The following is a 23,790-nucleotide window of genomic DNA, read 5'->3' on the forward strand; positions in this document are numbered from 1 at the left end:
TCAGTAAGAACTGGAAATATAAACAATGTGGATTTGACTTTCACTCCAGTTGGAACCAGTAAAATCTTGATTGTCTCAAAGACCAACTGCCAGTTTTATATGAACAAAACTACCAGTGGATTTTTCTAAGGTAATCTGAATTTGAAGCCTCAATAAGCAGGACCATCCGCTCAATAAATCTATGAAATCTATGCTCTTTTTCCGAATCAGTCTATGTAGTCTGAATTACAGCATACTTCATGCAGAAAGAGAAATGAATTTTAGTTTCAGGTATGATTTATTATTAACCTATTTGGGTATGTATTTGGGAGAATTTTTTTTCTCACACAGATCTCAAGCACTCAAGTTTGAAATATATTAAGAGTTTTCCTATGAAAAAATACAACTTGAGATCTACGGTTAGATCCTAAGAAGACATTGTTTGTGGAGATTTTATCCACAGATCTGTGTTAAGGCTAAACTAGTCAGTTTACTCAAGATAAATGATATGATCAACCCACTGACACCATAAAGAGCAAGCGCCAATCAACTTAGTTTGATTCTGCCCTATGGAAATCAGTGAAATTACACTGCAGGATGGTATGTTTTAAATATCAGTTCTGGAAAGAGAACAGGGTGATTTCTGATATAATGTGATTTATACAACCCAGGAAAGGGTGACACAAATGTTAACAAGAAGGGATCCAGTAAACAATGCTAACAAGGTCAGAAGGAATGATTTTGATAGATAAATTTTACTTCTCTTCCTTTATCTTCTTAAACATTCCTCTTCTTCTGGACCTTTGGCTAATTAAACAATCTATGGTTTTTAAACTATTGCTTTTGTTTGTTACTATGGTGTGTATTTATGTGTTTTTGCATTATAATTCGCCTTGGGATCCTCAGATGAAAGGCGGTATAGAAATTTAATAAATAATAATAATTTCTTTCTTTCTTTCTTTCTTTCTTTCTTTCTTTCTTTCTTTCTTTCTCAATAGCTGCCTGTAAAAAACAGTTTCATGTTTCAATTTTAACACAGTACCCTGCCAGACTACCGGAAGTGTGGCTGAGAGTCTGTCACAATGAGTGGAACTCCCAGAGAATAATGGAAACATATTCTGACTTTGATCATCATATAAAACGACTCCTGTGATCGGCAATAAGTAGCATGTTATTCCTTCTAAAACACACAGAGAAAGAAACCTAAGCAAGCAGCTAGAATAAACCTGGAAGTTGGCCTTCAAGACAAACAACAGCCTGAGCTGGTAAAAGGGATACTTAACGCTGATTTCTGTTCTGACTCATGCTGATTGCATGCAGTGCTGTTTCTTTTTCACTGCAGTTTGACTTCCGGGAAAAGCTGCATTAATCATCTCACTGTCCCCTGTGGCATAATTTTTCATAATGAATTGCAAAATGCATTATGTAATGATTACATTATTCTACACCATTCATTTCAATGCAAAGAAAACAATGCAAACAGGAGGGAGAAATGTCATCAACTGCATATCATTAGCAGAGTGAAAACAACAACAACAACAGGTTGTAGCCAAGGGATTCATTTCCATTCTGGACTTGGGGTGAAAAAGTAAACATTGACAATCGCCACACCTGTTTCTGTTGGAATTATTTGACACTCCTAGCTGGGAATGGTGGGGATGAAGGAAGGGTACTATTCTGATCAACCACAATATTTTCTACCTGTCTAAACAACCCTCTTGACCAAGATTTTGCTCCCTAAATTTGAAATTTGTTAACCAGCTCTCCTGCAAGGGATGGGATAGCAACTCCTTTGAAATGAAGTTTAGAATTTATGCTTATGTTTCTTCTCTCTCCCAGATAGAATGAAAACTGCCTCTGACCCTAGCAGATGGACTTTCTCTGAATCAAAACTGTAGGGATTTTAGATTACTTAAAACAAGCATAAGAGCCAGAGACTAGTACCTGCTGCTTCTTTCAATGGTGCTTTGAGAAAGCAGCTTCCATTGTTTTCTTGGTGTTTGTGCAATCATTCACTAGTGCAGGAAAACCCAATTGTCATGTGATTCCCTCCTATGCTGATCGCATAGCTCACATTAGTTCTGCGTCAGGTGTTGCAAGAACAGGTGCATAGGAAAGTGTGAAATTATATTTACCGAAAGGGAATGGATGAATCCATGCCTCCCTTCAAAACTGCACCTTATAAAACTGCACCCTGCGACCATTAACCAGAAGCCTTAATATCAATGATTCTGCTATAGTCATAGGAAACTATTTGTGCATAACAATGGCAGGTGCCAGAGTTGCAGAGCCACTCACATCTAAAGGATCACCCAGCCTCCATGGGGCTTGGGTGAACAACACATTGAAAACTGGGGTGCACATATAGATGTACATTCACATTAGCAGTACAGGGGGGAGGCTGTATACGTCTGAGATCTGTCTTGCTGATCAGGGCAGCACCCTCTCGGAAAGAGTCACACATTTATCATATGTACTTGCAAAGCCCCTTTGGGAGCCTGGAGGAAAGGCAGCATGATAAGCTCATTATGATCATTACCTCTTTTCATGCCAGCTGAGCACAGAGAAATCAGAGGCAACACACATCACACTGTGTATATTTCTGTCTGCTTCCTTCTTGCTGGGTTGTGGTTGTTGTTTTTTAATGCAAACAGAGGTGGGGGTTAAAGTGTGCATTGTACGCACAGAAAGGAGTCACACGGCACCCACAGACTAACCCATTTATAGTGCAAGCCTAAACACATTACTCAGATGGAATAACACTTGTAATTTAATGGTGAATTTTGGATGCAGTGGAGATGTAAAAGGTTTGGATAATTATAAAAGATGCAGGGGAAAATGATTAACAATAGGACCCACAAAGGGGAGGAGGGGAGTCCAGGAGATTCTTTGGAATCTTGTTTCTATGTTGTACATTTGATATGAGATTGAAAAACTTTAATTTGAAAAACACATTACTCAGAAGTAAGCCCCATTGAACACAATGCCTGTGTTACCAGGTGAACATGCATAAGACTGGATCCTTATTGAGGAATGAGTTCTCAAGGGCAAAATCCTTTCTCAGATACTTAATAATAATAATAATAATAATAATAATATATTATTTATACCCTGCCCATCTGACTGGCTTCCCCACCCACTCTGGGCGGCTCCCAACAGAATATTAAAATACAGTAATCCATCAAACATTAAAAGCTTCCCTAAACAGGGCTGCCTTCAGATGTCTTCTAAAAGCCTGGTAGTTGTTGTTCTCTTTGACATCTGGTGGGAGAGCATTCCACAGGGCGGGTGCCACTACCAAGAAGGCCCTCTGCCTGGTTCCCTGTATCCCCTGTTCCATATATTTCCCATAGTCAATCCCATAGATTTTGCTGTCTCCAAGAAAGCACGGTACTGCAGAATATTAGAACATTGGTGTAATTCTAGAAGTCTTGACAAAATGTTATGTTTTCGTCACTGATCCCCTTCTGACAGAAAAGTGATCAAAGCTGTTCTATATTTATCTTACATATAGCTGCATTCTCTGCTGTATCTCAGCCATGAGCCCGTTGTACAGACAAGACATGGTCGTGATGAGAGGAACTGGATATGGCACTTCTGGGTCATGTGGCACCAGAGGTGATGCTCTGGTCTATGAGTCATCCTGTGTACAACATTTGGCACTGCCTTGCTGAGGAAACTGGAGTGATGGATACATTTTGGGGGTATTTAATGTCTAGTCGTGGGGCTGGAGAGGAGCAACATAATACAGCCCTGGTAAAAAGGAAGGCGAGGCGATGATTTATGGAGGAAATGTATTCTCAAAAAGGAAAGATTTGTAATGGTTGGGTTTGAAATGTCCTTGAAATGGAAATCTTACTGTATCTGCCCAATCTTTAGAGTGTTTACAACAGGGGTACTCAAACTTTTTCAGCAGTGGGCTGGTCCACTGTCCCTCAGACCTTGTGGGGGGCCAGACTATATTTTGAAGGGGGGTAAATGAACGAGGGATGATGAGCGAAAAGGCTCCGGAGAGGGGCTGCTTTAAATGGTGGCCGCTTGAGAGGGGCACTCAGCCAACCATGGCTCCTGTGTCTTGCGAGCGGCAGGGGCTGGTGGCAGCAGAAGGACGATGAGTAGTGCATGGAAGCCCAGCCCCCTTCCTTCTCTAGGCAGGGTTGGGAGAAGCCAGGAGGAAGGGAGGAGGCGCCGCCTGAGCTGCCACCGTGTGAGAGGGAAAGAACACACACAATGGTGATCCACGTGCTGGCTATCCACACAGCAATTCCTGGACCATCCGTGGGCTGGATTTAGAAGGCAATTGGGTGTGATCCGGCCTTAGTTTGCGACCCGTGGTTTACACAGCAGCAAGTCCCTACTTCCATTGAAGTGACTACAGGATCGCAACTACTGACGCGTAAACGCTATGCAACTCAGGAAGCCGACTTATGAATAAATATAGGTGGAAGTTAGGATTGCAGTTGGAATAAGGTTACCAGACGTCCCCGTTTCCCCGGGGACAGTCCCCAGATTTACAAATCAGTCCCCATACAAAATCCATTGAAGTTGAAAAGTGTCCCCGGATTGACTGAAAAAAAATCTGGTAACCTTACGTTGGAAAGCAGTGCATTCTGTAAGAATTGGTGGAAAGATTGCGAGGAACTGATAGAACATAGGGAGAATGTTCTAATAACAATAAAAGAACAGGACGTAGTAAGGTAAAAGGAGCATTGCAGGGGTACGCATACCCCTAAACATTTTGTGAATCTAAGTTTGGCCTCATTGCGGGGCAGTATTTCAATATGAGTAGGAAAATGTAAAAGGTAAAGGGACTCCTGACCATTAGGTCCAGTCGTGACCGACTCTGGGGTTGCGGTGCTCATCTCGCTTTATTGGCCAAGGGAGCCGGCGTACAGCTTCCAGGTCATGTGGCAAGCATGACTAAGCCGCTTCTGGTGAACCAGAGCAGCGCACGGAAATGCCGTTTACCTTCCCACCGGAACAGTACCTATTTATCTACTTGCACTTTGATGTGCTTTCCAACTGCTAGGTTGGCAGGAGCAGGGATCGAGCAACGGGAGCTCACCCCGTCGCGGGGATTCAAACCGCGACCTTCTGATCAGCAAGTCCTAGGCTCTGTGGTTTAGTAGGAAAATGAGAGTACCCCTAAACATTTTTTAAAGAAAAAAAGCACTGGGTGATGACCTATTTTGGATAGCAGTTCTTATGTTGGAGTGTGTGTGTGTGTAGAACTGAGTTTTCTGTGACGCAATTGGTCAGTTAGCTAAGTATATCTATTTATTTACTTGACTTGGGGGGCACCTGCCTCCTGGCTAAGCCCATGGGCAGCCTCCTCAAATATTTTATGGGGGAGGGGGTCGAATGTCCTATGTCTACATGTCATCTTCATCCCTGTTCCCAGGAGAGCATCCGCCCAAGAGAGAGAGAGAGAGAGAGAGGGAGAGAAATAGGCGCCATGAAGAGAAACACCCGCGAGGAGCCTCTGGCTCGCTCCTCTTAGGATCTGGGGCGAGAGGGACAAGCGCCGCTCGCCCCGGACCCCTGGGGGAGCGGCGCGTGCGCACTGCCGTCCTCCTCTCTTCCCGCCCCCCCTTCTCTTCTAGCTACAGAAGCCGCCACAAAGCGCGCAAGGAAGGGGAGCTCGCGTGAGCGCTCGGCGGAGGAGAGCGTAAGCCGCCAGGGGAAGCCGTGCGCTCGCGCCTGGTAGCCCGGAGGCGGGGAGAGAGAGAGGGAGAGGGAAGAGCCCAAGCTAAGAAAGCCGAGCCGAGCAGCGTCTCCCTCAGAGGCTTCCCAGAGCCGCGCACGGACAGCAGCAGCGGCGGCGGGTCTCTTCCTCTCCATCCGCCCAGCCGCGTAGACTGGAGGCAGCAGCAACACGTTGCTGTGGGCGCCGCTGCCAGCCAACTTGGCGCCGCTACCCGAGGCAACTTTGCGGGCGCCGGTGGGGCGGGAAGCCGCTCTCGCTTCATTGTTCTTCTTCTTCTGAAATGCTTCGTTCGGTGGCCGCCGCAGCTCCGCCTCAGCTCCTTCGCCGGCGCAGCCCTTGGGCTTCTCCTCCTTCCCAGGCGCACGGAGCGCCTTGATCGCGCGCAGGCGACCCACTCGTGTGTGCCATCCGCTGGGAGCGGCGACGATGGAGCGCTTGGCTCGCTGCTTCCCCCCGGGGATCGCGCCCCGACGGCGGGCCAGCGGCTGAGGGCGATCTCGGGAGGGCGCGAGCAAAACGCCCCCAGGCAACCGTCGCTGGGAAAGGCGGAGCGCCGGGTGGCTTTCCGTGCGCGGGTCCAGCAGGACCGTCTGCGCTTGCAGTCTCCATTCGCGATCGGGGTTGATGCAACTTTGGCAGACCTGTCCCGAGAGGCTGCAGGGGTGTGTGTGTGAAAAACACACCCACCCACCCCTCTCTCCTGGGCAAGGAGATTTCTTTCTTTTAATTTTCTGGGTGAGGTTGGGCTCTTCTCTGTCTCCAAATCGTGGATACATTTGCTGAGGACATGAGTCGAACTTGAAGCCTGTGCAAACGAAGGAACCGTATGGTTTATTATCCATCATTCTCCGGATCATTTTTCCCCCCAGGTCAGCTCAGTGCTGTTTTTCTAGACCCTTGTTCTCTTATCGTGGCAATGGTGCCCATCTGAACGTTGCTGGGACTGGAAAGGAGTCCTGGGTCCAGGTTATGGGTGAAATGGGTGTGACTGGCAGCTTCACCAGCTTGGGCAGTGGGTGTTACTAAAGGAGAACTGGAGGGCACCCAGCTCCTACCCTAAACCATGCAGCTTGTCAAGACGACACCCCTTGGCTTGGCTTGGCTTCTGGGCGCCCTGTCTGCCTTTGCCCATGAAGCATCGCTCCAGGTGCCAGTGAAAGGAGATGGCCTTGATGTTGGCAGAAAGGGCAGGGAGTGTGGATCGTGGTGCCAGGCAGCCACTCCACTGCCCTGGCGAGTGGTGGCACCCAGGACTATGGGTGTCTCCCCTTTGGGGAGTGTTGCTCAGGCTTCCCTGCAGAAAGGGCATTTAGCCAGATCGAAGGCTACAGCTAAAGATTTGGGTGATTGGGGTTCCTTGGAGAATTATGATCGTGCCAGGGGCTGGACTGCAGCAGAAACTGGCCAACAAAGAACTCACCCACTGAAAGCCACACATCAGTCCAATGGCCCTTTGGAAGGAGGTGGCGAGAGCCAGCTGAATAAAGACCTTTCTGTAGTCTTGGAGGTTGGGAGATACTCTGATCTCCCTGGGGCACAGGTACAGAAGAAGGAAAGTGGTAGAGACCCAGGAAGCATTCGTTCCAAAAGGCATGCAAGAAGCAAGAGGGGAGCTGGACAGCCCCAGGACGGAGGGAGATCAGGAGAAGTCAAGGCTCTCACGGATAGTCTTGTAAGGAACTTCAGTGACTCAATGGACAGCCAGATGACTCCTTCTCCTGGGCCAGAAAATGATTTCCCCCAGGCGTTGCCTTTGAATGGATCCACAGCTGGCTCTTTCAGGAATGGTACATTCCGACCAGCCCGGGTCAAGAACCCTTTCTACCCGCTGACTGAGGAATCATATGGTGCCTACGCAGTCATGTGCCTGTCGATAGTGATCTTTGGCATTGGGATAATGGGCAACATGGCAGTGATGTGCATCGTGTGCCACAACTACTACATGAGAAGCATCTCCAACTCCTTGCTGGCCAACCTAGCCTTCTGGGATTTTCTCATCATTTTTTTCTGCTTGCCTTTGGTAATCTTTCAAGAGCTCACCAAAAAGTGGCTGCTGGACGATTTCTCTTGCAAAATTGTACCGTACATTGAGGTAAGCACAATGAATGCAATAACCTGTAATCTCATTGGTCCTGTTGCTCTTTGATGTCCCATATTTGCTGACAGTTAGTTAAGAATTACCCCTCTCCTGGGGTGAGACTTCTTCCAGGAATGTTCTGTTCACTCCCATCAGTTGTTCTTCATAACCTAATGGTTGGATGTTGTCATGTTTATTTGGAGACGTGAAATATTTCTGCTTGCTTATTTATTTGACTCAGGTGGTGCTTAGCGGCTTCATAATTCTTCCGCCCACCATTGACTAGTTCAGCGAGAGTATTTATGTTTTGAGTTGCTGTAGTCCTGTTGACTTCAGTGAGATCAGCACCTTGATTGTAAGCTCATGATGTGAATGTAAGTCGATTGAAGTTGGCTCTGATCCTCATGCATGGGGGCTTCCTTCTCTGCTGCATGTAAGGATTGCTACCTGCACTCGCTTAGGGCATTTAGTAAGACAAGCTGTGTTTGGACGATGGGATAACAATTTTTGGACGGTGCACCCCCTACAATTTGATTTCAAAAGCAGATTTGAAGTGCTTGGAATAAACCTTACTTGGAAATATATGTTTTACGGCTTTAAGTTGAACTGACCCCCCCCCACATAAAAACATTTAGATCGGTGTTTAATAGGCTTAAATCCAAATATTCCGCTTTAATTGATGGGCCGGGCTACCAAAATAAACACACTGTTAAAGGATGCCAATCCTGCACTCATAATAAAAAGGAACATCGAATCAGGGTACATCTAATTCAAATACATGCATGTATTCACAAGTGTGCCTCAACTATATATGGAAGTACTTGATGTTCAAGAAGCCGCACATAGTGTGGGGAGAGAAGTTGCCTATAACTCTTGCTCTTGCCAGATTTACTGCCGAAGACGAAAAATATTTTCATTCTCGAGTTGGAAAGTAATGGATTGAAGGATGTGGCTTGATAGTCAGAAAACCATCAAACTGATGGATGCATTATTAATGTAACTGGTTAGTTCCAAATCCTCCACTTCTGCCTTCTTTTCTTTAAATGCCTCAGGTTCCACTTAAATCCTTGCTTCTTGGCAAGAGCACAGATACTCTGCCAGGCCTTCAGCCAGCTGGCCAGAATCCTACCACCATTCAGGTTGTCTGTTTTATTTATTTACTGGGGTGCGCACACACACACACCACACACACACTAAAGCTGGCTGATAGTGCTGTAGAGTACCGTAATTCTGGCAGGCTATACTACTCTGTAGTATACAATATCGATTTACCGTATTTTTCGCTCTATAAGACGCACCAGACCACAAGACGCACCTAGTTTTTGGAGGAGGAAAACAAGAAAAAAAATATTCTGAATCTCAGAAGCCAGAACAACAAGAAGGATCTCTGCACAGTGAAAGCAGCAATCCCTCTTGCTGTTCTGGCTTCTGGGATAGCTGCACAGCTTGCTTTCGCTCCATAAGACGGACACACATTTCCCCTTACTTTTTAGGAGGGAAAATGTGAGTCTTATACAGCAAAAAATACGGTAACCAACAGCAGCACTTCTCATTATATTTTAAGAAGGAGGTCCTGTTTGTTAAACATGAAACTATTCATTGAATTGTATTTAAATCTGACTGGCATGGGGATGGAAGAGTGGGTGTGAACTTTCTCTCTTTCTTCCCAATCCTGTTGTACTGGGAGGCGCACCGGCATGAAAATGCATTGCCCAACAACTTGTAACTGTCACAGCTTTGATTTGTGACGTATAAATGCTCTCCTTTAGGGTATAGCCCTAAACTGCATCACTCCTCATACAACACAGCTGTATTGAATAAACGTATCCCTTTTCACCGTGGAACCAGAGCTGTTTATAAAGTTAGATGTCCCAATAACAACTGCCAGTGTTCCTTTACTGTAGGTCTAGTCATTGTCAGGCAATCGTCAATGAAATCCATATCTGGATTTTAACTGTGTAGTTGCTACGTTTGGTTTTGTTGTGGTTTCTTCACCGTAAGTCAATTCTGGGAGGATCTGTGATCCGGAAAAGCAGCACAGAGATTGTTTAAATGAGTGGCATGAAATTGTAAACCTGCAACGATGTGGGCAAACTCTCCCCTGTTCCTTACAAGGTCAGTGTTTCACTTTTTTATTTTAAAGGTGCATTTATGGTATTAAGATTGTAAGATATGGATGGGGGAACCTGTAGCCCTTCAGATGTTATTGAATTCCAGCTCCCGTCAACCCAGCCAACAAGACCAATGGTGAAGGATGATGGGAGTTGTAGGTGAGCAGTGTCTGGAGAGTTGCAAGTTTCCCATCTCTAAGAAAAGTCCCAATGGATCATGCTGAGGACTCATATCATATCATCCTGTGTCCAACCATTTCCAACCAATTATTTCCAGGAAATCAATGGATATGAAGCCAACTGTGTATGTTGGATGACGAGTACCCTATTTACCTGTCCTGACCCTATTGCCAATAAATATTTATTAGATGATCAACATTACAGAAGAGAGTAAACTATCTTTTCCCATTCACTTCCTCTGTATCATTCTTAATTACAACATATCCCTCTTTGTCCTCTGTTTTTATAAAGCTGGTTTGTGGGGGAAACCCCATGCTAAAGCAGAACTGGGCTTACTGTGCCCCATTTAGGTATTAGAACAGGCTTCCTCAACCTCGGCCCTCCAGATGTTTTGAGACTATAATTCCCATCATCCCTGACCACTGGTCCTGATAGCTAGGGATCATGGGAGTTGTAGTCCCAAAACAGCTGGAGGGGCGAGGTTGAGGAAGCCTGTATTGGAGTTTCCCCATGAATCTGGTATACTTAGAGCCACCTGATTTAAGAGACTGTCCGATGTTATAAGTGAATAGAGGCTGGACAAATTGCCAGCTTTGACCCTCTTAAGTAAGCGAGGTTCCCATCCTGCTTTGTGGGAGAGATTGGTGATCATTCAGAGAAAACTCCCATGAATGACCTATGTTCTATAGCCTCCAGAGTGTACTAAGGCAGTAACCTAGCGCACTGTTGCTCAACCCATGCTCATGTTGCTGCATGCTCCTGTGCTGGTGAAGCAATTGGGTTATCGCTGGCAATTTAACTGTTGAGCCAAGTACTTCTCATCCTGCTGTGTTAAAAGAGTTGTTCTCTGAAGTCCAACCCGTATTTCATCTTTGAGGTATGATTGCCATTTCTCCCTTCCGGCTAGTTCCCATGTCATCAGTAATATATGGATATTTTTATCATGTAGGTGGGCTCAGTCACCTGAATGATTCCCACCCAAGCATCACCAGTGGCCTTGAAGGAAAAAGAAGGCTGGTAGGCACGATACCTGAACTCTCATCTTATCTATATGCTCAAAAGATCCATTCATTACCAGTATGTCATGGGTGCTGGCTGAAGGGGAGAAGCTTTGTGGTGAGAACCACACTCAAATCTTTATATCAGTCGGCCCGAATCTGTTCTTATTAAGGAGTAGACTGCTAAAATACAGCCATGCAATGTTTTTGAAGGTCTAAACAAAGATTTATGAAGAGTTTAACCAAGCTTGCCCCAACCTCTGCAGTATTCATGCCAAATAAATTATGGATTTCATGTTCGCTTCATGCCACAAAATCATGAAGATTTATTCAGGCCTTGGGCTTCTGGCATGTTTCCAGTATGAATCTTTAAGCTCCACTTGGGACAAGTTGTTAGGAATATTTGGGTGTGGTCTATTCTGTTGCATTAGTTTTGTCAAGTCTCTGGACCATAAACAAAAGCATTTTGCTGTGAGAGGAATTCTCTTTAAAGACTTAAAATTCAATTTTATGTTAATTTGCCTTTAGCTAATAAAAAAACCCACACACAATGGAAAGCAGCTATTTAATTTCCAGTGTTTTCTCCTGAATTTATTCCCAAACTTTAATTTACTATGGAAACAGTATTATTCATATGCTGTATTTGCATTTTGCATTTGAAATCTCTTTTGTTAGTGGTGTAATGGGAAGTCTGCTTAAAAACAAAACAACTGAAAACTGTATATAGTTTAAATTGTTCATACCAAGTAAAATGACCATGCTGTTTGGAAAATGTATTGTTTGCGTACTTCGGACAGTTTGCATATATTGTAAATTAGTAAGAGACTGCAAGAAATTGCTTTTCATAGCTGCAGCCTTGATGCATTTTCGACAGAGGTGTGCCCTTGATTTCACTGGGAGTATTCCTATGGAATGAAACTTGCAGCCTTAAATAGAACCAAAAAATAACAACAACATGTAACATTTAAGCTGCAATCAATTGCTGTAGAGTAGATCCATGGACGCAGGTGGCGCTGTGGGTTAAACCACAGAGCCTAGGACTTGCTGATGAGAAGGTCAGCGGTTCGAATCCCTGTGATGGGTGAGCTCCCATTGCTTGGTCCCTGCTCCTGCTAACCTAGCAGTTTGAAAGCACATCAAAGTGCAAGTAGATAAATAGCTACCGCTCTGGCAGGAAGCTAAACGGCGTTTCCGTGCACTGCTCTGGTTCGCCAGAAGCGGCTTAGTCATGCTGGCCACATGAGCTGTACGCTGGCTCCCTTGGCCAATAAAGCGAGATGAGCGCCGCAACCCCAGAGTCGGTCACGACTGGACCTAATGGTCAGGGGTCCCTTTACCTTTACCTTTTAGATCCATGGAAGAATTCATATTATAGATTGCAAACAGGTACAAATGGTTGTGACATGTTCTCACTCCAAAGGTATTACGCTATTTTGATAGTGTTTGGTAAGGTAGTTATTTACAGGCCACTTCCACTGATAAAGGCCCCTTGGCTCACACTCACACAAACTTAAGTGATCTATAAATGACTCCTTTGGTGAGAGTTTTATTGATGCTGAATACATAACAGTACTTGTTAAGAGACACATCTCCTAGTAGGCGGATCAGATTATGAGCCTGCAAGTTAACCAACCAATTGCACCATAAGCAGGTGTATAGTATTTTACTTAGGGGGGTCTTTACTAATCCAAATTAACAATACTGCGTTTTCCCCAGTGCAGCTATTTGTGTTTTAATTACCCGTCAGTACAGCTGAGTAGGCGTTAATTATGCAGAAAATTAGTAATGAGAACATGCAAAAAAAGTATAAAATTTTATATATCTTTCTGCGCTATATATTGTTAAAATGTTCTTTGCAATTACAGGCAACTCCCAAATTACACGGGGTTTACATTGCAAGGGACCACATGTTTATGGGAAATCGTGTATATTTGAAACACCACTGAAAAAGCCTGCGGACGCCCCATTCTGCCCTCACCCTGCCCCCACTGTCTTCCACCCCTTTTATGACATTTTGGGGTCACTTCGAGGTTTGGTGGGACGCACATATCGAAAGTGCCTAAAACGGTCGCTGCCTGTATTGTTTTCTGAATCTGCATTTTTAAATTTAAAGTATAGGCTGCCTTTTTGAGTTAAATGTTTTACCTCTGTGTAAAGTACACTCTTGGCTTGGCCACACGAAAATTTTAATTGATAGCAGAAGAAGTACTCAAAAATGTCCTATCTATACTAAACTCTTTCCCCACCATCACCTTCCCTTTGATTTTGTAATACCTCGGGTTAAAGACGCTTCAGGTTATAGACGCTTCAGGTTACAGACTCTGCTAACCCAGAAATAGTACCTCGGATTAAGAACTTTGCTTCAGGATGAGAACAGAAATCATGCTCTGGCAGCGCAGCGGCAGCGGGAGGCCCCATTAGCTAAAGTGGTACCTCAGGTTCAGAACAGTTTCAGGTTAAGAACGGACCTCCAGAACAAATTAAGTTTTTAACCCGAGGTACCACTGTCATGGGACGCAGGTGGCGCTGTGGGTTAAACCACAAAGCCTAGGACTTGCTGATCAGAAGGTCGGTGGTTCGAATCCCCGCAACGGGGTGAGCTCCCGTTGCTCGGTCCCTGCTCCTGCCCACCTAGCAGTTCGAAAGCACATCAGAGTGCAAGTAGATAAATAGGTAGCACTCCAGCGGGAAGGTAAACAGTGTTTCCATGTGCTGCTCTGGTTCGCCAGAAGAGGCTTAGTCATGCTGGCCACATGACCCGGAAGCTGTACGCCGGCTCCCTCGGCCAGTAAAGCGAGATGAGCTCCACAACCCCAGAGTCGGTCAGAACTGGACCTAATGGTTAGGGGTCCCTTTACCTTTACCTTACCACTGTACATTCCTTATTATCTTTTCAAGGCTCCTCAAAGTCCCTATGCCACATGAACAAATGCACATGGTGTACGATGCATTTTGAGGGATTATTCACATGCTTTTTATGTCTGGAGGGTGTGGTCATTCTCTGATATGCAGAGATATTGAGAACCATGACCTGGGGGACTTGCAGTGGATGGCGGAAGACTCTGAGAAGGCTAAGGGTCAGGCCGCTTCTTTTCATTTGGAGACACAGCAGTATCTTATTGAGAGCCCTGCTGGTCAAATGACACAGGTCTGCCACCTTCCTCTAGCTCAGTGGTGAGTCCCCTTCCATGCCTGTCTCCCTAGCTGCACAGAAATTTAAGCAAAGGTAAGGCGCCTTCGGTTCAATAACCAGCTCTTCCAGAGAGGTGGTGCCTACTACTCTCCAGAGAGGGGCAAGATCAGCTTGTACATCCCATTGCCTCATTATAAGATAAGGGCTGGAACTGCATGGATAGGGCCAAATGGGTTTGTCCAAGTGGGTTTTGAGGAGAGAATTCTGCAACAAACAGGCCTTCCCTCCACACACCTGGGCTGTCACAAAATGGCCATTTGTTTTACTGGTAAATAACGATAGTTATAAAGGCATGCTTATTCTTGGATCTAAAGCAGTGATGATGATGATGATGATGATAATAATAATAATAATAATAATAATAATAATAATAATAATAATAATAATAATTTATTTATACCCCTTCCCCATCTGGCTGAGCCTCCCCAGCCACTCTGGGCGGCTTCCAACAGAACATTAAAATACAATAACCTATTAAAAATTAAAAGCTTCCTTAAACAGGGCTGCCTTCAGATGTCTTCTAAAAGTCTGGTAGTTGGTTATCTCTTTGACATCTGGTGGGAGGGCGTTCCACAGGGCGGGTGCCACTACCAAGAAGGCCCTCTGCCTGGTTCCTTGTAACTTGGCTTCTCGCAGCGAGGGAACCGCCAGAAGGCCCTCATAGGTGGACCTCAGTGTCCAGGCAGAACGATGGGGGGTGGAGATGCTCCTTCAGGTATATTGGACCGAGACCTTTTAGGTCTTTAAAGGTCAGCACCAACACTTTGAATTGTGCTCAGAAACGTACTGCGAGCCAGTGTAGGTCTTTCAAGACTGGTGTTACATGGTCTCGGCAGCCGCTCCCAGTCACCAGTCTAGCTGCCGCATTCTGGATTAGTTGTAGTTTCCGGGTCACCTTCAAAGGTAGCCCCACGTAGAGTGCATTGCAGTAGTCCAAGCAGGAGATAACCAGAGCATGCACCACTCTGGTGAGACAGTCTGCGGGCAGGTAGGGTCTCAGCCTGCGTACCAGATGGAGCTGATAAACAGCTGCCCTGGACACAGAATTGACCTGCGCCTCCATGGACAGCTGTGAGTCCAGAATGACTCCCAGGCTGTGCACCTGGTCCTTCAGGGGCACAGTTACCCCATTCAGGACCAGGGAGTCCTCCACACCCGCCCACCTCCTTTCTCCCCAAAACAGTACTTCTGTTTTGTCAGGATTCAACCTCAATCTGTTAGCCGCCATCCATCCTCCAACCGCCTCCAGACAACCAGTTATACAAACAGAAGCAGTGCCCTTCCTTAGTCCACGTCTAACTTAAATTGCTTTGTGTCTCCTACTCATGGCACCTTTGCAGTGTGGGGAGGACTGGAGCATAGTTACTTAGTGCTCCACGATACTAAAGTATTTGTCGAAGTGGTTCAAAGCGAATTTGGCAGAGAAAATTGGATTGGGCTTCCGGCACAGGTCCGCAAGTTGTGTGTGTCATAAGATCGATAGGTACACGGCTAATGTAGTTGGCTAATACTACGTCGCACATTTTCTTTTCTTAAAAAGCCTGAAGTTCCATTTAAATTCTTGCTTCCTGGCAACCATTCCGGTGTTCTGCCAGCCAAGCTTTTGACCAGCTGGTAAGATTTGTTTTTGATCATTCAGATATTAGAAAGGCTTGTGTCTCTCACTGTTCATTTCCCAGTTCCCTCCCCGCATCTTAAAAGATGCGAGTGCGGAAAAAGTAACAGCGAAGCTGGCTCTTTGTGATCCACAAATACTTGTATCGGGCTTAAACTCTGAATGTTGAGATTTCAAAACAGGAAGGGATTTGTCTTAGACTTGGCAGAAAACAGAGGTCAGCAATATTTGGGGAGTAAAAAAGCTACATTTGTTATCTCTGTGCTACAGAATTAGTTCTGCCTGTGCTGGCCTTGGCATTAAGCTCCCTTCTGAGTTTACACAGTAGAGGATGGCAGGATTGCTCTTTCAATTTGAGGAGGAACATCGGAAGCTGTACATAGGAGTCCAACCAGCGATCCATCTAGTTCAGTGTTATTTCTCTAGGGTTTCAGATGGTGGTCTTTTCCCAGCCTTAACCTGGGGATTCTGGGAATTGAACCTGGCACATTCTGACACGCAGAGCAGATCCTGTACCCCTGCCTTTCCTGTAGCACAGAAACAGCAAGGCAACAGTACCAACAGCATCATGATGCTAGTTTAAAGGAGCTTGTATGCCAACAGCTTGTAAGACCTCAGTACCACTTCTGACGCCAACTTGGCAAGTTGGTCAAAGCATCTACGTGCAGCCAGTCCACCAACAGAATCCCTGGTCTTAGGTGCCCTTTAGATGTCACTCCAGCTGTATGTAAGCTACGTGCCAATTCTGTGGAAAAGATGGCCCGCCCCACATAGTTGTATCATACAGACACAGCTGCAAGTTGCAGCATGTCTCTGTTAATGGGAAAGCAGCTCCAACGCTCTTGAAGAAGAAGTTTGGATTTGATATCCTGCTTTATCACTACCCAAAGGCGTCTCAAAGCGGCTAACATTCTCCTTTCCCTTCCTCCCCCACAACAAACACTCTGTGAGGTGAGTGGGGCTGAGAGACTTCAAAGAAGTGTGACTAGCCCAAGGTCACCCAGCAGCTACATGTGGAAGAGCAGGGAAGCGAACCCGGTTTCCCAGATTACGAGTCCACCGCTCTTAACCACTACACCACACTGGCTCTTGAGGCCACGTCTAACACAAATGCGATATTGAATGAACTGGGAAGGGGCAATTCATAGTGCAGACGAGGGGTCCTCAACCCTTCTATCTCTAGGGCCAGGTTGAGAGGGCTGAAAAGACCCACAGCTCACAAAATGGTCACAGTCACAGAATACTGACATGGAGGTAGATTTTGGCATAATCAGCTGGCAGTTACTGACTTCACTTTCTACTGATATCTAATCCACCTTTGGAAATTTACTTTCAAATTTGCCACAGCGTTTTCCTTACAGGCAAGGTGTTCCATAGGGCAGCTTTCCCCAAGCTTAACTGCAGACATTTGCCCTGGAGCTAATGTGACTCAGACACTCCATTTTAGTCAGAAGCTGCTGATCCAGAAACTGTAAGCAGAGCGAGCTTTTTCTTTTATATTTTCCCTTCCTCACATGCTTCTTACCAATCTCCTGTAATTTCGTCTCCTGTTCTCCTTTCCCACTCAGTTTGTGCCTTATTCCCACCCTCAAACTGCCAGATTCTTTCATTCCTTCTCCCTGTTCTTTTCACATTCACTTCTTCCTCCCCTAGCACCCTTCCTCCCTTATCTCCTTCTTTTCAATTCCCAATGTATTTATCATTCTTGTTGTTGCTAGTAGTATAATAATAACAAGGGCCATTTCATCTCACTTGCCAGTTTCCTTCCATGTGGATCCATGCTTTGTAACCACGTTTTAAGTGGGGAAGGAAGGAAAAGGACTCGAGGGACAAGGAACACACGTGGGGTGTGTGGAGAAGGATGCTGCTAATAATGCAGGGGAGGAGTTTAAGGGGAGAAGGAACACGCGTGGGGTGGGTGGAGAAGGATGCTGCTAATAATGAAGAAGAGGGGTATAAGAGGAGAAGGCTCCCCTCCCCTCCTGCTTTGCTTCTTTAAAGCAAGCAGGCTCTCTGTCCCTCTCTCCTCCCCACTCCGCGGCTCTTCTCCCACTTTGCTGTTTCTAAGTGAGCCACGGAGGAGGGAAGGAAGGGGAACCATGGATCCTCTGCTCACGACTGCAGCAGATCCCCTCCGCCACCCACAGGCATTCACTCCATAACACGCACAGACATTTTCCCTTACTTTCTAGGAGGAAAAAAGTGAGTTTTATGGTGCAAAAAATACGGTAATCTCATTCTGTCATAAGAACTACTCGGCGAGGTTTTAAGCAATTGTTCAATTTCTGTTTCAGAGCCCAGAGACTGAAACTGAGAGATGATTGAAACTTGGCCTTGATGTCAGTTGAGCTAATAGTTAAATGTATGAGAATATGCTATTAAGAATTTACTGGTTTTGAAGCCAAGGTTACAAAACTTATTTTTTTCTGTTTTAGTAGCTCTGTGATGTTTTAAAAAAACCCACAACCAACTTATTTGATAGCTATTTTAGCCCTGGCCCGTTCTTTTGACCTAAGTTTTACTACCTCAGAATGAGGGCATATGTTTTCCCCTTCTCAATTAAACTACACATTTGGTTTGTGTTTGCTAAGCTTTTTCCTTCGACTGTATCCCTGACAGTTTAACTCACCAAATTAATAGATTTGCCTACCAAATATATATATATATTTACCATTCTTCAGCTGTGGTATAATTAAGCGTGTCTCTCATTGCAAGGCTCCATGATTCTCGAGAAGAAATATCAGAATTGCTCAGCTGAGCTAGAGTTTACCAGGTTTTATCCTAAGTGCCTCATATTTCGCAGGGATATTGACTTTTAGCAATCAGATATGCCCATTAAATGCTGAAGGCCAATGTGTGGGATACATTTCTATAATTGCATATAATTACACACTCTGTCCTTGCGGAACTTTTTATGAGATGTACATAAACAAGAATATTTCAAAATTATGATGGGATTCTGCCTTCCTTTTGAAATGTGCCTGCTATAGAATCTTAATTATCTCAGCAAACATTAAACAAGCAAAAAATTACAGTCAGCTGCCCAATATTTTAAGGGTGTTCTTTTTTAAAAAAACTGATGGACTATGTGGATGCTGGGCTAATTTATAATAAAGGCAATCCTCTGGGGGAGGTGGAGAAGAAAAATCTTTAGCAGTTCCTGTTTGTATTCCATCAAAGCTCCAGTGCATCTCGACAGAGATTTATTTTAAAAAAACAACCTTCGGAAGAGCCACCTTTCAGTATTAAAACCTATGGGAAATTTGCATAGAGTAAACCAGAAACAATAAGAGCACATGCAAAAGGTCTAGGCCTGGGCGATGTATCAATATATCACTTGAAACCAAATTGTGAGAGTGGTTTTAGAATTTCCGGTCACGCAATGTATCAAGAATCCCCAACACGTCACAGTGACCACCTGGCAGCCTGCAAAGGTAGTTTGCGTCTCCTGAGCCTAAAAGTTCAGGCTAGCATAGGGTTACCAGACGTCCCTGGTTCCCGGGGACAGTCCCCAGATTTGCAGATCTGTCCCTGGACAAATTCCGTCTCTGGAATGTCCCCAGATTTGCAAATCTGTTCCTGGGAAATGTGGCAGCGGCAGCCTCAGCAGCTTGGAGCCAGCCCAGTAGCACAGTTGGCTCTGGCTGGCTTCAGGAGCTGCTCACTGCCGTGGTGCCCACCATTTTTCCTCACCGGAAGTCCCCCTGTGATGTGTCTTGTGCGCATATGATGTGTCTTGCATGATCTCCTGTTTCCTTCCCCTTTTGTTTTGACTGATTGGGGGAGGCTTGGGAGTGGCGGCCGGCCAGCCATTGCCCAGTTTTTTAAAAACTCTGTGCATTTATGTTTCACAGGGTGCGAAAGAAGGGCTTTGCACCTTTATAGAATATACATGTATGCTTGGGTCCAGGGTCTTTTGCCTCACCATCCCCACTACTGACTCCTTGCTGCTACTCAGCTTAAAAAAAAATAAAAATGTGTCCCTGGATTCATTGAAAAAAAATCTGGTAACCATAGGCTAGCAGCGAGGTTCGGGCGCCGTGTTTCCATTTACCTGCCAGGGACAAATACAAAGTGCACTAGCCCAATAAATCTCCAGAGCAAAGGGCAGGAAGTGGCGCACTCAGGGACAGAACAGTGGCTCTCGGTAGCTGCCGCTTGCATGCTGAGAGATTGTCGTGACAAGCCATGGCTGGCTGTTTCAGGGAGGCCAGAGGCTCCACAGTGCCCTGCCATGTGGTACCCCAGCTGATGCACTCTGCCAGGATCTCTTAGATGATTCTGGCGTTAGTCTGTCGTAGTTTGTATGTTAATGTGTGTTAATTGTGTCTGTTGATGGACAGGGTAGATATTTCTACAGTAGAGAAATAACTGGCTTGCGGATCAGGCTAGCAGCCATCTTGAAATCTAGTGCTGAATATTGTATGCCTTTAAGTGAGGGGTAGCCAAAGTGGAGCCCTCCCGATGTTAGTGGACTACTACTCCCATTATACCATACTCTCTTGGCCATGCTATGATGATGATGATGATCTTATTATGTGTACCCCACCCATCTGGCTGGGTTTCCCCAGCCACTCTGGGCAGGTCCCAACAGAATTAAAATCACAATAAAACATCAGACATGAAAAACTCCCCTAAACAGGGCTGCCTTCAGATGTCTTCTAAAAGTCAGATAGTTGTTTATTTCCTCAACATCTGATGGGAGGGCGTTCCACAGGGCGGGCGCCACTACCGAGAAGGCCCTGTGAGTTGCGACTGATGGGAATTGAAGTCTGGAGTGCATCATAGTGGCTGTCTCTGCTCTCTATTAAGGTGCATATTTCAAGTCCTTGTTCATATTTAAACTCACTTTTGCATTTCTCCCTTCCCAGGTGGCGTCCCTTGGAGTAACTACCTTCACGTTATGTGCCCTCTGCATAGACCGTTTCCGTGCTGCTACAAATGTGCAGATGTATTACGAGATGATAGAAAACTGTACGTCAACAACCGCCAAGCTGGCTGTTATATGGGTCGGGGCTCTGTTGCTGGCGCTCCCTGAGGTGGTTCTGCGCCAATTGACTAAGGAAAACTCGGAAGCCAGTGGGAGCCCTCCTGTGGAAAGGTGCGTGGTGAAGATCTCTCCCCACTTGCCTGACACCATCTACGTTTTAGCCCTCACGTACGACGGCGCGAGGCTCTGGTGGTATTTTGGCTGCTACTTCTGTTTGCCTACACTCTTCACCATTACTTGCTCTTTGGTGACGGCAAGGAAAATCCGAAAGGTGGAGAAGGCCTGTACGAGGGGAAACAAGCGACAAATTCAGCTGGAAAGCCAGATGAACTGCACAGTCGTGGCTCTGACCATTTTATATGGTTTCTGCATCATTCCTGAAAACATCTGCAATATTGTCACTGCCTACATGTCCACGGGGGTGTCTCAGCAGACTATGGACCTCCTGCACCTTATTAGCCAGTTTCTGTTGTTCTTCAAATCTTGTGTGACTCCGGTTCTCCTTTTCTGTCTTTGCAAACCATTCAGCCGAGCCTTTATGGAGTGTTGCTGTTGCTGCTGTGACGAGTGCATCCAGAAATCCTCCACCGTGACAAGTGATGATAATGACAATGAATATACTACAGAGCTTGAACTCTCCCCTTTCAGTACTATACGTCGTGAGATGTCCACATTTGCCTCTGTTGGGACTCACTGTTAGCTCACCCTTTTGGTCAACACGCAGGTCCAACTTGCAAAAATCTGTCGGGGTTGTTCTGTCAACTTCAGTGGGAGTTTTGCAATTTGATTTGATTTCAACATAGTTTATGTTGAGAAACGAGAAGCAAATGGAAGTCCTGTGAGGCCTACTGTAAACTGGTTTGCATATTAACATACTTGCTTTGAGAAATAAGTTTTAGTCACTAAAAAACAAAGAGGTACTGCCATTGTGGAGTTATAAATCATTTCATATATGGTGCTAGCGCTCTGTGTCTGAAGGGAAGGCGGAAACCACTCCTATGTATCATTTAATTTAATTTTCTGCTAGATATTATTTTGGCTGCTAAAACAAAAAACTACAATGAGAATGATCCAGCTTATGGTTAGCATTTTTGATGTCCCAGGGAGCCACCAGCTTGGTGAAACTATGGAGGTCTGATTCTAAGTCAGTTCCTGGATGGGTGACCATGTGGGAGCCATACTTACGTTGCCTTCAGTTCCATATTGGAAAAAAGATGGGAAATAAATGAAGGAGGAGAAGAAATCATGCTTGAATCCTAATCACAGTTAACCTAAGAACCTTCACTGAACACAGTGAAGTTGCTTGTGAGTAAATGTGCATGTGATTCTGCAGTTGTGCCATCGGTTCCCCTGTAGCAATTAGTGGTTGACAAATACTAATAATCCCATTGATTTCAGTGGGAGAAAATGAAGCATATTCTTAAATCTCCTTCGGGATTTGAAATTGTTTAATATAGGCTGAACCAGGCACATTGTTTTCCCTATCCCCCCCCCCCCAAAAAAATAAGTTTTATGGAAATATATGGTTTGAATATTTAAGAATAGTTTGAAGCCCCTTTTATGGGACATTAATTGGTTCTTTTAAAAATAGTATAAAATACTTGAGTTTCCTACTTTGCTGAGCAGCTTTTTAACGGCTCTACCAAATTATTTCCACAATGAGGAAAGCCGTCATTTGTTTCTTTGCATTAACTGCAAAACTGAACGAGTCATAATTGCATAGCACTCTTGGCGATAACTTGTCTTGATAGCAGAAGGCTGATTCTCTCTTCCTATACGAGTAGCAATTGTTTATTTTTATTTTTAAACAGCACTAGTGCAGACTATATTGACAAATGTATGCCTGGCTTCTTGGTGCCTGTCCTTCTTTGGATACCTCTAGTTGCACATCATTGCACTGAATTGGAAGTCAAGAGATATCTGCACAGTGGCTTCCCAATCTTGTATATCTAAAGGAAATAACCTGCGTTATTAAAATGAATCCCATAATTTTTCAATGTACAATGTACAGTCAGAAGATTTGATATTTCTACAATGGGTATTTCCTTTCTAACACATAGATGTAGACTAAGTTATTATGTTCTGTTCAATCCATGGAATTTCCACTCACAAGGTGTATTGCCTGTAATTCCATTATTTTCTTTTTACAGTGTTTTTTGTTTTTGTTTTTACACTAAGGGTATGTCCTCAGTCTGTGTGTATAATTCCTGCTGTAAGTGATGGTGCTGTTGTAGGGGGTGAGATGTAAGAATTTGCTACAGAATTAGTGACAATAAATTTGAAGGCTTGCAATGTATGGTGCATAATTTCCGCCCTTCACTCCCGGTTTTCATTCAAAACATAAATTGAGTCAAATTTCAGAAAATTTGATAGACTGTTTTGCTGGCTGTCTCATGTCTTATGCAAAATCCCTACTAAGCCTGCACCATCTATTTACTACTACAATAAAGAGAAGTGGGAAAAGTCAGGGTTATTTCATTCAGTAACTGGATACAACTTGAGTGGAATACAAGCATTCCACCTGTGCAAGAATAGTGTGGCAGACAGTAAGATCCCCTCTCCACTCTTCCTGTGTGCTATTCTGAAAGTTCTTCCAGCCCTTCCAATCCAATTTGGGGGGCAGGCGGGGAGGCGAGACCCATTACACAGGACTTCTGCTGGGGCTTGTTAGCTGAATTCCACCTTTTATATTTGCGCCATCTTGAAATATATATATATATATATATATATATATATATATATTTGCTTTCGTAGATTTTCACGGGTACAGGAATGCAGGTTTTGGTGTCCTCGGGTGTCTTCCCGTGTAAAACTTTTACACGGGAAGACACCCGAGGACACCAAAACCTGCATATATATATATATATATACAGAGAGAGAGAGAGAGAGAGAGAACTTAACTGAATTTGTGAATAATCCACCTATCCTTTCCATGAGATG

The 23,790-nt window shown here is 44.8% G+C and overlaps 1 protein-coding gene across 1 annotated transcript; it reads left to right on the forward strand.

The window, feature by feature from the left end:
- Window positions 1-6,189: 6,189 nt before the first annotated feature.
- Window positions 6,190-23,142, forward strand: GPR37 (G protein-coupled receptor 37). Its single transcript, XM_081928849.1, has 2 exons — window positions 6,190-7,778; window positions 20,732-23,142. Exons 1-2 carry the CDS (start codon window positions 6,750-6,752, stop codon window positions 21,548-21,550), a joined length of 1,848 nt encoding a protein of 615 aa, XP_081784975.1. The 5' UTR covers window positions 6,190-6,749; the 3' UTR covers window positions 21,551-23,142.
- Window positions 23,143-23,790: the final 648 nt, after the last annotated feature.

This window comes from Podarcis melisellensis (genome assembly GCF_964234715.1).
Source record: "Podarcis melisellensis genome assembly, chromosome: 10".
NCBI classification, from domain to species: domain Eukaryota; kingdom Metazoa; phylum Chordata; class Lepidosauria; order Squamata; family Lacertidae; genus Podarcis; species Podarcis melisellensis.